This window comes from Rana temporaria, chromosome 2 (assembly GCF_905171775.1).
Source record: "Rana temporaria chromosome 2, aRanTem1.1, whole genome shotgun sequence".
Taxonomy (NCBI): domain Eukaryota; kingdom Metazoa; phylum Chordata; class Amphibia; order Anura; family Ranidae; genus Rana; species Rana temporaria.
In genome coordinates this window covers 379,703,340-379,721,187 of record NC_053490.1, presented here as the reverse complement: position 1 = coordinate 379,721,187, position 17,848 = coordinate 379,703,340, and the positions used below count along the sequence as shown (strand labels likewise).

The 17,848-nt window shown below is 45.6% G+C and overlaps 1 protein-coding gene across 1 annotated transcript in view; it reads right to left on the bottom strand.

Annotated features, from left to right (window-relative positions):
- SHISA4 (shisa family member 4) overlaps nt 1-13,525 on the bottom strand; it is a 49,552-nt gene extending 36,027 nt beyond the window's left edge. The window contains exon 1 of the mRNA XM_040337841.1: nt 13,144-13,525. Within this exon, the coding sequence (XP_040193775.1) occupies nt 13,144-13,201 (58 nt within the window). The 5' untranslated portion in view covers nt 13,202-13,525. The remainder of the gene's footprint in view (nt 1-13,143) is intronic.
- Nucleotides 13,526-17,848: the final 4,323 nt, after the last annotated feature.

The following is a 17,848-nucleotide window of genomic DNA, read 5'->3' as shown; positions in this document are numbered from 1 at the left end:
ATTTGTCCTTTACAAATTTTTTTTTTTTTTTTAGATGCCTTCAAAGTGTTGTTGCTAGGCAGAATAGTTAATCTTCCCACTTCCTGCACCTAGGTGCTTAATGCTTCCTAACCTACACCGCACAGACTCCTGGGAATGTAGTGGGTGTAACTTTCCATGAGTCTGTGCATTCCCCAGTCTCAAAGAATCATGTGACTTGGACAGCACAGGTGCTGAAACCTGATCTGACACTGCTTGTGTAGCACTGAGCATGTGCGAGTTTTGCAAGGCTGAAATCCAGGAAGTCATACAGTCTGGCTTCATGATGCCCACACTTAAGATGGCCCCAGTCAATTTCTATTTTATAAAGTGTCTAAATGCTGTAACAACCTAACAAAACGGACCTTAGTTTACAGACTAACTTTACTAGAATACATTAAGCTTGTGTATTACAGGGGTATCAGCACCATCAGGAGACTTGCTGCAAGCAGCCCAGGAGCTGCTAGTAAAATGTGAACTTGGTCCCCTCTTTACAGCAGGTAGGATCATATATGTTGCAACTGTGTGGCAGTAAGGCAACCGGTAAGGCAACTTAAGGCTCAGGGTACAAAGGCCTCAGGTACTCATGAAACTTAGACAGCTGGTAGCAGATCACTGTAGGCAGGCAGCAGACATAGATCGAAGACTGATGTTCCACATGGCTCTTTTCAAGAACGAGCAGCAGAAGAAAGATCATTCCTCAAAGCCATATGGTGGAAAGAGTGCAAAGTATCTAACATTCCACCCAGCAGATTACATCAGTGCTCAGTCCTACAGCAATAAACCACTACTTCGCTGTGAAAACTGGTGGGAAATGGTGCTCTCCCAGTGCTTGGCCTGAACTACTTACTCACAAAGTGAGCCTTTAGAGCTAGAGTAAGCACTAAGGCAATGCCAGTGGCTCTGGACCTGAAAAGCGCTCCATGGCAAATTTTTACCAGAACAGAGTCTGAAAAAAAAAACCTACATGGAACCCAGTGCCAAAATTCGACATCTGGGTTCATCCCACAACATCCAGTCCAGGAGGGTCTAGATGCAGCACTTCAAAAGGCTGAGAATTGCAGTGCTGGATAGCTGCAATTGAAGAAACACACTCCAAAGGCTCGTACACATGATAGGTTAAACCGATGAAAACGGTCTGATGGACCATTTTCATCGGTCCAAACCGATCGTGTGTGGGCGCCATTGCTTTTTTTTAACCAAAGGTAAAATAACCTAACTTGCTTTAAAATTTAACCGATGGATTGCTAACCGATAGGTCAAAACCATCGGTTAAAAACCTGCGCATGCTCAGAATCAAGTCGACGCATGCTTGGAAGCATTGAACTTCGTTTTTTTCAGCACGTCGCTGTGTTTTACGTCACCACGTTCTGACACGATCGGTTATTTAACCTATGGTGTTTACGCGTGACGGACCATCAGTCAGCTTCATCGGTTATTCTAAGACAACTGTCTTTCAGACCGTTTTCATCGGATGGACTGATCGTGTGTACGAGGCTTAACAGTGATGTAAAGAAGGGTCTTGATGGAAGAAGAAACATTTTGAAGATTAAGAAAAAAAGGTATATCCCAAAAGTAAAAGTCTTTCTGTGTCCAACAGTGATGAGTCCTTTTTATTATCTGTATGAAGAAAACAAAGCTTCTGTTGAGGCCACTCCCACTCCCACCACTTAGGCATTTTTCCGATAGGTGGAGCAGGCCCCGCACAGTGGGGCTGTCTCCTACTTGAGTACATCCTCACAGCCTGCTGTCACTCATTCTGGTTGTTGTCATGATGGCGACAACTTTTCTGTTTTGATTAGTGCTTGTGGCCCATTTATACGCGTTCTTTTTGCTCTTTTACTGGAAATCTTTTGCACGGTTATCCTGTGCTGTTAACAACTGTTGGAAAACTCTAATAAACATATTTGTGAAAGAACAAGACAAAGGTCATAGTAGGTAAAAAAAGAATCCCTGTATTCTTGTTTTTCTTTCTCTTTCTAGAAAGGGTTTATATACTGTTATTTTCATCATTTATAATTATAGGTAGGGTAAACTTTCTACCACAAAATGCAATCCCGTACATGTCCTAAATTCTATTTTTTCTGTCATTTTAATTGCTATGTATACCAGAGTGATAAATAGACATAATAATATGATGGATAACATTTTTGGTGTCACTATCGGCTACTATTTATTGCCTGAGGGCTTGGGTAATGTTAAGGCCCCTTTCACACTTGTACGACTTGTCCCACGATTTGGGACTGCAAAGTAGCATGACAAGTCGTTCCTCATGATTTCCAATGACAACCATTTATATTAGTAGTATATACGCTGCGCTAAAGTGATAGAAATAAGCAGTGCACAGTAAATAATTTATACTTAATCCGAAAAAAAAATAATGAATACGTAAATATATATATATATAATAAATATTAATACTGTATATCATAAGGTGAAAAACATAATTCAAGTGCCTGGTGCATAACTGTGTATTTAAAAAAAACAAAGATAAAAGACAGTAATGTATCAAAGTGCTCTTGTGATTTCATACAGTGTCCAAATCTGCCAATGATAACCGTGCTGAAAGACAATGCAATGGGTGATTTAGGTCATATGACAAGGTGCTCATGTGCATATACGAGTAGCAACCAGCTGCATCACTGATCCTGTAATAATAAATTATCGTAGCGGTTTCACTTTAGTTGGCTGTGTTTGCTCCCACCTCTGTGGTAGACGTACAGGTCGCCGGGTGCTGCTAGCTCCACAGCGTCGGAGAGGACATCAGGATATCACGTGACTAGTCGAGCGCCCTCTATATTCACTTTCACATATTGCAAGTAATAATTTTGCCACTGAGGAGCAGCTTTGATATTTATTTGTTTACTGTTTATTTGTTTATTTGGCGCTGAATATTTCCACACATATCACTTGAGGTATGTAGCCTGTACCACAGCACTGTTAAGAACCAGGATTGGGGAACATGTGTGTGACTCTGCTAATCATAATGCAAAATGTATTTCTAATGCTTCTTGTCATTTTAACCACTTGCTTACTGGGCACTTAAACACCCCTCCTGCCCAGAGCAATTTTCAGCTTTCAGCGCTGTCACACTTTGAATGACAATTACTCAGTCATGCAACACTGTACCCAAATTATTTTTTTGTCCTTTTTTTCCCACAAATAGAGCTTTCTTTTGGTGGTATTTGATCACCTCTGGGTTTTTTATTTTTTGCGCTATTAATGAAAAAAGACCGAAAATTTGGAAAAAAAATGATTTTTTCTTAGTTTCTGTGATAACATTTTGCAAATTATTAATATTTCTTCATAAATTTTGGCCACAATTTATACTGCTACATGTCTTTGATAAAAATAACCCAAAATTTTTGGAAATTATTTGGTCTGTGTGAAAGTTTTAGAGTCTACAAGCTATAGTGCAAATCATAAAAAATTGTCACATCTGATCACACCTGATGTACTGAAGGCCTATCTCATTTCTTGGGACCCTAACAAGCCAGGAAAGTACAAATGCCCCCAAAATAACCCCTTTTTGGAAAGTAGACATTCCAAGGTATTTATTAAGAGGCATGGTGAGTTATTTGAAGTTGTGTTTTTTTCCCACAATTCTTTGCAAAATTAAGATTTTTATTTTTCATTTAAAAAATTTCTCAAAATTGTCATTGTAATAGCTTATTTCTCTCACATGGCATGTGCATACCACAAATGACACCCCAAAATACATTCTGCTACTCCTCCTGAGTAAAACGATACCCCATGTGTGAGACTTTTTCACTGCCTGGCCACATACGGAGGCCCAACATGCAGGAAGCGCCATCAGGGGTTTTAGGAGCATAAATTGCACATCTAACTAGTTGACTACCTATTACACTTTTGAAGGCCCTGGAACACCAGGACAATGGAATTACCCACAAAGTGACCCCATTTTGGAAAGCTAATACCCCAACGTATAATCTATGAGGCATAATGAGTCTTTTGAACGGTTTATTTTTTTCCAGCAGTTTTTGGAAAATGTGGAAAAAAAATGAAAACGCATTTTTTTTACACAAAGTTGTCCATTGATAAGATATTTCCAACACATAGCATGTACATACCACAAATGACACCCCAAAATACATTCTGCTACTCCTCCTGAGTAAAACGATACCCCATGTGTGAGACTTTTTCACTGCCTGGCCACATACGGAGGCCCAACATGCAGGAAGCGCCATCAGGGGTTTTAGGAGCATAAATTGCACATCTAACTAGTTGACTACCTATTACACTTTTGAAGGCCCTGGAACACCAGGACAATGGAATTACCCACAAAGTGACCCCATTTTGGAAAGCTAATACCCCAACGTATAATCTATGAGGCATAATGAGTCTTTTGAACGGTTTATTTTTTTCCAGCAGTTTTTGGAAAATGTGGAAAAAAAATGAAAACGCATTTTTTTTACACAAAGTTGTCCATTGATAAGATATTTCCAACACATAGCATGTACATACCACAAATGACACCCCAAAATACATTCTGCTACTCCTCCTGAGTAAAACGATACCCCATGTGTGAGACTTTTTCACTGCCTGGCCACATACGGAGGCCCAACATGCAGGAAGCGCCATCAGGGGTTTTAGGAGCATAAATTGCACATCTAACTAGTTGACTACCTATTACACTTTTGAAGGCCCTGGAACACCAGGACAATGGAATTACCCACAAAGTGACCCCATTTTGGAAAGCTAATACCCCAACGTATAATCTATGAGGCATAATGAGTCTTTTGAACGGTTTATTTTTTTCCAGCAGTTTTTGGAAAATGTGGAAAAAAAATGAAAACGCATTTTTTTTACACAAAGTTGTCCATTGATAAGATATTTCCAACACATAGCATGTACATACCACAAATGACACCCCAAAATACATTCTGCTACTCCTCCTGAGTAAAACGATACCCCATGTGTGAGACTTTTTCACTGCCTGGCCACATACGGAGGCCCAACATGCAGGAAGCGCCATCAGGGGTTTTAGGAGCATAAATTGCACATCTAACTAGTTGACTACCTATTACACTTTTGAAGGCCCTGGAACACCAGGACAATGGAATTACCCACAAAGTGACCTCATTTTGGAAAGCTAATACCCCAACGTATAATCTATGAGGCATAATGAGTCTTTTGAACGGTTTATTTTTTTCCAGCAGTTTTTGGAAAATGTGGAAAAAAAATGAAAACGCATTTTTTTTACACAAAGTTGTCCATTGATAAGATATTTCCAACACATAGCATGTACATACCACAAATGACACCCCAAAATACATTCTGCTACTCCTCCTGAGTAAAACGATACCCCATGTGTGAGACTTTTTCACTGCCTGGCCACATACGGAGGCCCAACATGCAGGAAGCGCCATCAGGGGTTTTAGGAGCATAAATTGCACATCTAACTAGTTGACTACCTATTACACTTTTGAAGGCCCTGGAACACCAGGACAATGGAATTACCCACAAAATGACCCCATTTTGGAAAGCGAACACCCCAACGTATAATCTATGAGGCATAATGAGTCTTTTGAATGGTTCATTTTTTTCCAGAAGTTTTTGGAACATGTGGAAGAAAAATGAAAACGCATTTTTTTTACACAAAGTTGTATGTTTCTAAGATATTTCCAACACATAGCATTTAGATAGCAAAAATTACACCCCAAAATACATTCTGCTACTCCTCCTGAGTACAACAATACCACATGTGTGAGACTTCTACATAGCCTGACCACATACAGAGATCCAACATGCAAGGAACACCGTCAGGTGTTCCAGAGACACATAGTATGCACATACCAAGAATTACACCTCAAAATACATTATGCTGAGCAAAGCGTAAACAAAAGATTACCTGTGGTAATAGTAGCGCAGTTCTACAGCAGGATAGCACTGGTTCAGGCAGCAGGCAGGGACTTGGTCAGCAACGTCCAGGCAGGGATACTGTCCCGTCAGGGTTAGTGCAGGTGGTCAGTTCATGCAACAGGCAGAGGCATGATGGCATAGGTCCTACAGGCAGCAGGCAGAAGTAGGGCCTCGTTCAGGACAGAATGGGGACAGGGGTAGAGGCTTCTCCCACCCAAATCTCTTTGAAGCCTCCGGGCAACCAGACCCTAATCTAGGATGAGAAAACAAAAAAGTTTTCTTCATCCAGAAAAACTTTTCTGGCGCCCCTCACATATGTGAGACCCCTGTGTTCCCACTAGTTCAGTAGCAGGGTACAAGATCAGTCCATGAGGCAGGCAAAAACATGGTCAAACAGTCCGAGGTCAGTTCCAGATCAGGCAGAGGCAGTACAGAATCGTTAGGCAGAAGAATGGTCGAAAAAACAGTCCAGGGTCAATTCCAAATCGGGCAGAGGCATTACAAAATCGTTAGGCAGAATCGTGGTCAAAAAACAAGCCGGGGTCAGTTCCATATCGGGCAGAGGTATTACAAAATCATTAGGCAGAATCGTGGTCAAAAAACAAGCCGGGGTCAGTTACAGAGCAGGCGGTGGCATAAGGGGTGTGAAGGTGTGTGAAGGCAGGAACGGAGGATTAATACTTTAGTTTGGTGTGGTAACGGCGAAAACAGTTAATTATACAGAGGCCTGGTTGGGAAGGACAATCCACACAATGGAAAGATGTGTCTCGTCTGACTCCATCACTGGCGCATACCTTGCATTTTTTTTGACGTCGTCGGCCTGTTTCTGTGGGAGGGATTTTATCGGGAAAATGACGTTCGGCGAGACGACTTAAAACATCAGATCGGATGGTTTGGGGTGGGCCGTTCGGGAAAATAAGGGCAGTGATAAGGTCCTCTTGGTAGCCAAGGAACTGTTTGGGGTTTTGGGTGGAGTTGCTGTAAATTACATAAGAATTGTATATGGCCAATTGAAAAAAATAAATGGCAACTTTTTTGTACCAATGGTACGTTCTTCTTGTAGCAAGATAGGGTTCAAGCATCTGGTCGTTGAAGTCGACCCCCCCCATAAACAAATTATAGTCCTGGATGCAAGTGGGCTTTCGGATGGTGGTGCCACGCCTTCTGCGGGTTTCAACGACGGTATCATTATGGATGGAAGATAGCATGTACACGTCTCTTCTGTCCTTCCACTTCACCGCCAGAACCGCATTGTTACGCAGACTTGCTGATTCTCCTCTTTTCAGCGTTGTGTTCACCAGGCTTTGAGGAAAGCCTTTCCTATTGTTTCTGACGGTGCCACAAGCCGGGGTCTGCTTCCGGTGCAGGTTGTGGAACAGGGGAAGAGAGGTGTAGAAATTATCTACGTATAGATGATAGCCTTTTTCCAATAGGGGGTTAATGAGTTCCCAAACAATTTTGCCACTTGATCCCAAGTAGTCTGGGCAATTAGGGGGATTGATCTGGGTGTCCTTGCCTTCGTATACTCTGTAGGCATACAGGTATCCTGTGACTCGGTCACACAATTTGTAGACCTTCACGCCATAGCGGGCTCTTTTGCTGGGCATGAATTGTTTTATTTGGAGTCTGCCACTAAATTTAACAAGCGATTCATCCACACAGATGTGTTGGTCCGGGGTATATAATTGGGGGAATTTTTCCGAAAAATAATTTAGTAAGGGCCGAATTTTGAAAAGTCTGTCATGTTCTGGATGATTTCGGGGATGGCTCTGGGTATTGTCGTTGAAATGTAAGAATCTCATTATGGCAAAGTATCGGGATCTGGGCATTACGCTGGAGAAGATGGGCATGTGGTAGATCGGGTTTTTGGACCAAAAGGCACGGTAAGTGTTTTTTGGGTTGAGTCCCATACAAAATGTTAGGCCTAAAAAAATTTTAAACTCCTCCACCGTAAGGTCTCTCCACTGGAAGGGACGGGCATGGTATGACGTGGGATTATTTGCAATAAATTGCTGTGCAAATCGGTTGCACTGGGCCACAATTTCGGATAGCATGTCTTCTGTGAACATTAGATTGAAATAATCAATTGGGGTGAAATTCTCCGTGTTCACTTGGATTCCTGGCTGGGCCGTGAAAGGGGGAATGTTGGCTTCTCCTGAAGTAGCAGGAAGCCACAAGGGGTTCTGAAGGGCATAGGGAAGGCTGGCATGGGTCCTGGAAGTTTGTTGCCGAGGCACTGCGGTGCTGGCGGATGGCCCTGCAGTGCTGGCGGATGGCCCTGCAGTGCTGGCGGATGGCCCTGCAGTGCTGGCGGATGGCACTGCGGTGCTGGTGGATGGCACTGCCTCCTCACTAGAACGCCTTCGTTTAGCCGGCCGGCTATCTTCCTCCTCTGAGTCACTCAGTGTTCCGCTACTGAGGGCGGGCTCATAATTGACGTCCAACTCAGAATTTGAATTTGAAAGGGACTCTGAAAGAGAGAGCTCCCCGTTGCTCTCGTCGGGGGCAGAAATGATTTGGAATGCCTCCTGAAGGGAATAGGACCTTTTGGACCTTTTGGACATGGTTGCTGATGCAACTGCACAGGTGTGTGCTAAGCCTTCACTGATGGGCACTGATGAGGTGGAGAAGATCGGCACTGATAAGGTGGAGCAGATGGGCACTGATTGGCGGAGCAGATGGGCACTGATGAGACGGCACAGATGTGCACTGATAATGCTGCACAGATGTGCACTTATAATGCTACACAGATGGGCACTGATTGGCACAGGTGGGCACTGAGGTGGCACTGATGTGGCGGCACAGGTGGGCACTGATGTGGCGGCACAGGTGGGCACTGATGTGGCGGAACAGGTGGGCACTGATTGGCAGCACAGGTAGGCACTGATAATGCTGCACAGATGTGCACTAATAATGCTGAACAGATGTGCACTGATAATGCTGCACAAATGGGCACTGATTGGCACAGGTGGGCACTGATGTGGCGGCACAGGTGGGCACTGATGTGGCGGCACAGGTGGGCACTGATGTGGCGGCACAGGTGGGCACTGATGTGGCGGCACAGATGTGCACTAATTGGCGGCACAGATGTGCACTGATTGGCGGCACAGGTAGGAACTGATTTGGCGGCACAGGTGGGCACTGATGTGGCGGCACAGGTGGGCACTGATGTGGCGGCACAGGTGGGCACTGATGTGGCGGCACAGGTGGGCACTGATGTGGCGGCACAGATGGGAACTGATTGGCGGCACAGGTGGGAACTGATTGGCGGCACAGGTAGCAACTGATTGGCGGCACAGGTAGCAACTGATTGGCGGCACAGGTGGGCACTGATTGGCACTGATGAGGTGGCAAAGGGATGGCACTGTATGTTCAACACGGATGGCACTGGGATGGCACTGGGATGGCACTGGGATGGCACAGGGATGGCACTGGGATGGCACTGGGATGGGCACTGGGATGGGCACTGGGATGGGCACTGTAAACGGGCACTTTTTTTCACAGTATTTGACAGTAATCAGACCTTCTCTCTCCTCACACGCGCTGTCTGTGTGAGGAGGGAGAGGCGGCAATGAGAGATGATCTCATATGTTTACATTTGAGATCATCTCTCATTGGCCACACAGATCGCATCGCAAACGGCCACTCTGATTGGCCGTTTGCGGCGATCTGTAATTGGCTGTGTCCAGGGGACACGGCCAACACAGAATTTCCCCGCAGCGCGCTCGGGAGCGCGCGCGGGGAACGAACAAACAGGAGGATGTCAAATGACGTCCTCTTGGATTTTGAGGCCCGCGCTGAAGCCGTCATTCGGCTATAGCGCGGGCCGGAAGTGGTTAAAGAATACCACGGGGGAATGACTCCTCGTTTAGATTTTGAGCAATAGAATGACTGTGACCAGCAGCAAGGGGAGGTGACTGCCAGAAAAACCTATTGCGAAGGAAGGCGTGGTGGACATTTAAAGTGGAGGTTTACCCAAAAATCCACTTTTTGATATTAGCTGTAGCATACTGCTAACATCTGCAGTATGCTGTTTTTTTGTTTTTTTGTACTTGTACTTATCGTTATATGAGCCCTTGTTTTCCGGCTCCGAGCGGGGAATCCTGCGGGGGAATGGGCGTTTCTAAGCGAAGAGGAGTTGATTGACGGCTGCTAAGGCACGTCTTGGCCTCTGTTTAATCTTCAACTGCCATGTTGCTGCACATGTGATCAGTTATGACACCAGCCATTGGATGGTTTGACAGTTTGGTTGAGAGCACAACCAATGTGACAGTTAGCATTCCCGGCATGCCAGGAATGTAACTGCTTTTTCAAACTGTTAAATTGATGGGTGAACCCCCGCTTTAAACTACCGTCCTCTAGCCATGGTGTTGAACATGTGTTCAGTTATACCAGCCATTTGATGGCTTAAAGGGGTTGGGGTACAATATTTTTCCCTAAATAGCTTTCTTTACCTTAGTGCAGTCCTCCTTCACTTACCTCATCCTGCTTTTAAATGTCCTTATTTCTTCTGAGAAATCCTCACTTCCTGTTCTTCTGTCTGTAACTACACGCAGTAATGCAAGTCTTTCTCCCTGGTGTGGAGTGTCGTGCTCGCCCCCTCCCTTGGACAACAGGAGAGTCAGGACACTATCTACATTGCAGATAGAGAAAGGAGCTGTGTGTTAGTGGGTGTCCTGACTCTCCTGTAGTGCAAGGGAGGGGGCGAGCACGACACTCCACACCAGGGAGAGCCTAGCATTACTGTGTGGAGTTACAGACAGAAGAACAGGAAGTGAGGATTTCTCAGAAGAAATAAGGACATTTAAAAGCAAAATCGAAGGATGAGGTAAATGAAGGAGGACTGCACTAACGTAAAGGAAGCTATTTAGGAAAAAAAATTGTACCTTTACAACCCCTTTAACTGAGTTAGGTAATGAGCAAAAGCAATTGTGACAGTTATCAGTTATCATGGCATACCTTGAATGTAATCGTTTTGGTTTGAGAAAGGAGCCAATAGGAGTTCGGAAATGCATCACCATAGTAACCAGCCTGCCCCATGTGTGACATCCCATCCTGCCTTGTGTACCACAGGGGCTCGCCTCACTTTCTGGAACATTGGACTTGGTTTCCTCACCGATAACACACTGTTTGCTGTCACCAGTGGCTCTTCCCGAGGACAGCTTCCATCCAATGTGGCAGATAGGCTTTGATTTTATATTTCTGAGAGTTTGCATTTGGCTTTTTAATCGCAATAAACCCATTAATGCTGCACATAGCTGGCGCCCCCTTGTGTTCTTTTTTGCCATTTCAAAGATTTGTTTTTGTCTCAGGTGGAGCTGCCTACTAAAGTACAACACTCTACCTATGGGATTTTTATGAACTCCTTATGAACATTTTATGAACTACCTATGCTACACAAGCATATCTTCACATTCATCTAGGGCAGTGGTTCTCAACCTTTCTAGTGTCGTGACCCCTTGATAACATTTCACAAATTGTGGGGACCCCTAACAGTAAAATTATTTTCGTAGTGTGAAACCCGTACTACAGTGGTGTCTCGCAGCAGTGACACCTATGCTGAAATCAGGAGATAGGGTCTCCTTCAGCCCCTCCCACTTCACTTTCCTCACCAGTCAGCTGACTTCTAGTCTCTGCCCTCCAGCCATGCCGTGAACTGAATGGGTAGCTGCAAAGAGGCTGAGTGGTCGGCCGCGGGCTCTAGGAACAGTCCAGCTGGGCAGCCGAGAAAAGGCTGGGAGAGCGGTGTGGGCTTCTGAAACAGGCCAGGATTTGGTGACGCCTGGCAAATCATAATTCGACCCAATTTTTGTTTAGGACTTCCGCTTCCAACGCTATGTAAACTTGTCCCAATCCCTACGGTCACCCCCCACTCATCAGGTAAACCTGTCCTGATCTCTATTGTCACCAACCCCAACCAGCTACATGGACCTGTCCCAATCTCCATTGCCCCCCCCCCCCCCACTACGTAAACATGCCCTGATCTCTATTGTCACAGCTATATAGACTTGTCCTGATCTCTACTGTTATCACCCCCAGCTATGTAAATCTGTCTAGATCTCAATTGTCAACCCCCCCTGTATTATGTAAACCTGTGCTTATTTCCATTGTCACACCCCCAGCTGCGTAAACCAGTCCTGATCTCTATTGTCCTGCCCCAGCTATGCCTGTTCCGATTTCTACTGTCACCCTCCACCATTGTGTATACTTGTCCCGATCTCTACTGTTACCATCCCCAGCTACGTAAATCTTTTCAGATCTCTGTTGTCATCATCAAGCTAAGTAGACCAGTACCAATCTCTACTGTCGCCTGTTCTGATCTCTACTGCCACCCCTCCACCACATTGTAAACTTATCCCGATCTCTACCACCCACAGTTATGTAAATCTGCTCAGATGTTTATTGTCAACCGCCAGCTACATAGACCTGTCACAATCTCTACTGTCACTACCCCCCCGGGCAGGTAGGAAAACCAGTCCTGATCTCTATTGTCACCCCCCCCCCCCCCCCCAGCTATATGAGTCTGTTCCAATCTCTACAGCCACCAACCCTCCCCCCAAGCTATGTAAACCTGTCCCTATCTCTATTGTCCTGCCCCCAACTATGCCTGTCCTGATCTCTACTGCCACCCCTCCACCGCTATGTAAACTTGCCCCAATCTCTATGGTCACCCCACACCATATAAACCTGTCCTGATCTCCATTGTCACAGCTACATAGACCTTTAAATGCAATATTCTCAACGCACACATTCCTGCAAAGACGGCTGCATACAAAAATGGGTGCCGAAGCGACCACCAGTTGGAACCGTGCATGGTCAAAAGAAGTAATGTCACCAGCACATCAGGATCTCCGAAAATGGGTCCAAAACTTTTAATCAGCGATCACATAATTACAGCAGAAAGCAATGTTGTAAACCTGCCCTGATCTCTCCTGTCCCCCCCACCCAGCTACATAGACCTGTCCCAAACTCCATTGTAACCCCCCCAGCTATGTAAACGTGTCGTGATTTTTATTGTCACCCCTAAGAAGTGCATTTGCCACCTTCGCCCCTCCCCCTCCACAGAAGAAAACATGATGCTCGGGCACAACCGAGATGTCCTGTTTATGTGTCTCCAGACGATGCTGCTGTCCTCACGCGACACCAAATAAACACAACCTTGTACCGCACTACAGAAGTGGTAACCAGCACTCACAACCCTGGCCATTTATAGAGCTAAAGCTTTAGAAGCCCATGACTTACCCAGCGGTGACATAACATGAAGTAGGATCCAGGCGGCTCCTAGAAGTTGCAGTGCCATCTTCAGCAGCGGTGATGTTTGGCGCTGGGAGGAGGAGGAGGAAGTCTCTGAGGCTCCCTGTCTCCGGCGGACCGGAGCCTGTGTGTAAATATGGATGTATGAGAGGCGCAGCTACACCCAGACGAATCCTCCTCCAGCCGAATCCCCCTCCAGCCTTCTCTCACTACTATACAATATACAGAAAGCCCCGAGTGCTGGCTCTGCTCAGGAGACTTGTCATGAGAGACACACAAACACAAGGGGAGCAGGCCTAAAAGGAGCCATGCTCTCATTTAACTATACAGCGAGAATGGAAGGATAAGCGAGGCATGTGTATTATATTACACAGCGTCATAGGGGTGGTACAGAAAAATAAACCGACAGACTATTTCTAACGGGACCTGCCCTTTCCCTCCTTATCTGTGGGACCGTACTCCTTGGGTGGACTCTTGTCTGCTTATTGTGGGCCTGACCCCCCACAGTTTAGAAAACCTTCTCGTTCTTATGACCTGACAGGATTTCCCCAGGAAAATTAGGTTGGTTTGGAGAGGGGTGTGACCCTAGTCCATTTTTAATCGCTGTCTGTGGCTTTACTTCCCGTCCTCAACCACAGGACGCAAGGGCAAGCCTGGCCACAGGTCTACAGGCAGCAAGAGAAACACTTTACTAGTGTACTGTGGAAGGAATAAGAGCCCTTTCACACTGGGGGCCGCCCGTGCGTTAGCGCTAAAGTGCCACTCGTTTGAGCGGCACTTTTCTGCCGCTAGGGGGGGGTCACTTTTAACCCCTGCTAGCAGGGATGGACTGGCCATTGGGACTACAGGGAGTTTCCCGGTGGGCCGATGGCTCAGTGGGCTAGCTTCAGTGACAGCGGACCGCCACCCCCCTCCGCTCCTCTGTCTCTTCCTCCCCGCAGTGCTCATCTGGGGGGAACAGAGAAGCAGGGGGAGGATCAGAGAAGCATGGGGGAGGGGACAGACAGCTGACTCAACAGCTATGGCCTGGGAGTTTCTGACTTCTGCCTAATCTTGTCCCATAAAGGGGGGCACCAAACTGATTCTTTGCCCCGGGTGAAATAATGTCTAGCTTCCCCACTGGTACTGCCTATAAGAGTACCAGTACCAGCCGTTCTACTCTAATAAAGTAGAATGGCTAGTGGCTAGTGAAGGGGGAGAGGGGGCTTGGGTGGCCGGGGGGGTGCGGGAGTTGTCCGGCCGCCATGGGAGAGACCTGTCAAAGTGGGCCAGTCTGGATGAAGTCCAGGGCCAAATTTTTGTCCCAGTCCAGCCCTGCCTGCTAGCGGGCCAAAAAGGTTAAAAACGCCTGTGTTTGCGGTGCTTCAGAAGTGCTGCCCATTCATTGCAATGGGCAGGGGCGTTTTGGGAGCGATGTATACTCCCAAACCACACCAAAGATGCTGCTTGCAGGACTTTTTCTAACGTCCCGCAAGCGCACCGCCCCAGTGTCAAAGCTCTCAGGCTTTCACATTCGGGCGGCATTTGAGGCAGTTTTCAGGCTATTTCTAGCGCTAAAACGCCTGAAAACCGCCCCAGTGTGAAAGGGGTCTTAAAACAGAGTTCCACCCAAAAGTGGAACTTCAGCTTAAACCATGTATTTGGCATGTAATTTTTTTTTTTGGGGGGGGGGGGGTGGTAGGGGCTTCAGTAGGAGTGGGACTTCCTGTCCCACTTCCTCCCAGAGACCGCTTAGGCGATATGTCATATCGCCTACGGCGGCCCCTCCCTGTAGGCGATCGCCTGGGACACGTGACAGGTCCCAGGCAATTGTCTGACCACTCACAGAGCGCAGCGTTGTTCGCGCATGCGCAGTGAGTGCCCGGCCGGGTGCCCACACTAGGAATGAAGACGCCAGCCGGAGAGGAGGGCGGCGCATCGCTGGATCGTGGAGCAGGTGAGTGTATGTTTAGTAAAAGCCAGCAGCTACACTTTTTGTAGCTGCTGACTTTTAATAAATATAAAAAAAGCCTGGAACTACCCTTTAAGGAAATATATTATACAAATTTCAGCTGGTTCCTAATCAGTTGGGTAAAATTCGCTAAGAGCCCTTTCACACTGGAGCCGGGCTTTGTGAGGATTGGCGGTAAAGCACCGCTATTTTTAGCAACGCTTTTCGGCCACTAGCGGGGTGCTTTTAACCCCTTCAAAACAAATTGCACTCTAGTGACCCATAGGACCATTGACCCAGCCAAACAAGCTCAGTCTTGTCTCACCCCCAGCTGCGTAAACCAGTCCTGATCTCTATTGTTATGCCTGTTCCGATTTCTACTGTCACCCTCCACCATTATGTAACTTATGTAATTATGATACCCCTAACCTAAATCTAGTGGAACCAATTGCCTTCAGAAGTCATATAATTAGTAAATAGAGTCCACCTGGGGGTAATTTAGTCTCAGTATAAGACCCCTTTCACACTGGGGGCGTTTTGCAGGCGTTATATCGTTAAAAATAGCGCCAGCAAAGCGCCCTAAAACAGCTGCTCCTCACACTCCAGTGTGAAAGCCTGAGGGCTTTCAAGCTGGAGCGGTATGTGCTGGCAGGGCGACAGAAAAAGTCCTGCCAGCAGCTTCTTTGGAGCGCTGAACTCACTAATATGAGTTCAATATTAATATGACATATACATAATTTAACCGATAGAAAACTAAAAACAGGCAAATTAAAAGAAAAATTCTATATAGATAAACATATATAAAGAAAAGAGGAAAATATAGATAGAAAAAGAAAAGGAAAGAAAGAAGAAAATAAGGTGAGTAACTAAAGAAAGGGCTTGAAACGTAGGGCATCGTTCAAACCCGGATATTGGAGAGCTCCCAAATTGGAAATCCACTTTGCCTCGCGCTGCAACAGTATCTTGTCATAGTCCCACCTCGCTGATTCCTAGATACTGTTGTGGAGAAGTTTAAAGCCAGATTTGGATACAAAAAGATTTCCCAAGCTTTAAACATCCCACGGAGCACTGTGCAAGCGATAATATTGAAATGGAAGGAGTATCAGACCACTGCAAATCTACGAAGACCTGGCCGTCCCTCTAAACTTTCAGCTCATACAAGGAGAAGACTGATCAGAGATGCAGCCAAGAGGCCCATGATCACTCTGGATGAACTGCAATGATCTACAGCTGAGGTGGGAGACTCTGTCCATAGGACAACAATCAGTCCTATACTGCACAAATATGGCCTTTATGGAAGAGTGGCAGGAAGAAAGCCATTTCTTAAAGATATCCATAAAAAGTGTTGTTTAAAGTTTGCCACAAGCCACCTGGGAGACACACCAAACATGTGGAAGAAGGTGCTCTGGTCAGATTAAACCAAAATCAAACTTTTTGGCAACAATGCAAAACGTTATGTTTGGCGTAAAAGCAACACAGCTCATCACCCTGAACACACCATCCCCACTGTCAAACATGGTGGTGGCAGCATCATGGTTTGGGCCTGCTTTTCTTCAGCAGGGACAGGGAAGATGGTTAAAATTGATGGGAAGATGGATGGAGCCAAATACAGGACCATTCTGGAAGAAAACCTGATGGAGTCTGCAAAAGACCTGAGACTGGGATGGATATTTGTCTTCCAACAAGACAATGATCCAAAACATAAAGCAAATCTACAATGGAATGGTTCACAAATAAACATATCCAGGTGTTAGAACGGTCGAGTCAAAGTCCAGACCTGAATCCAATCGAGAATCTGTGGAAAGAACTGAAAACTGCTGTTCACAAACGCTCTCCATCCAACCTCACTGAGCTCGAGCTGTTTTGCAAGGAGGAATGTCTCTTGATGTGCAAAACTGATAGAGACATACCCCAAGCGACTTAAAGCTGTAATCGCAGCAAAAGGTGGCACTACAAAGTATTAACTTAAGGGGGCTGAATAATTTTGCACGCCCAATTTTTCAGTTTTTTATTTGTTAAAAAAGTTTGAAATATCCAATAAATTTCGTTCCACTTCATGATTGTGTCCCACTTGTTGATTCTTCAAAAAAAATTACAGTTTTATATCTTTATGTTTGAAGCCTGAAATGTGGCAAAAGGTCGCAAAGTTCAAGGGGGCCGAATACTTTCGCAAGGCACTGTATATACACAAAAAGAATACTGCAGTAACCAAATGAACAATGACCCAACTCCACCCACAACATAACACAATGGTTCCTAACGAGCCCCAATACACATCTTTTAGTAGCCATTCTGACTCCGGCTCTGACCTAATTTACATGAGCTAATTAACTACAACTGATAACAGACAGCCTAAAGATCAGGTGTCTGAATTAACTCACAATACACATTTATCATCAATAGACCTTCACACAATACAGGGTCAATTAGCACAAGCCACAATGAAAGATCCTCAGAAGCCATCCTAGATTCATTTACATCACACCAGACAGACAGGTGGGCTGGAGTTGATGACATTAACACCTAACAGTATGTGTCCCCACATTATCAATGAGTCACAATTTCAATTAACCTGTTGAGTTCAGAATCAACAAACAGCAACCAGTTCTCCACAGATATCCTGGAATATATTGTGGATAATAATTACATAATAGTCCCATCTCAGGTAGTCCAAGATATATTCTGACTGTCCATTATTTACTGGCTCATGCTTTCTAAGAGCTTCTGGGTCCCACGGGCCCTCCCGTTACATGTTTCTCCTTT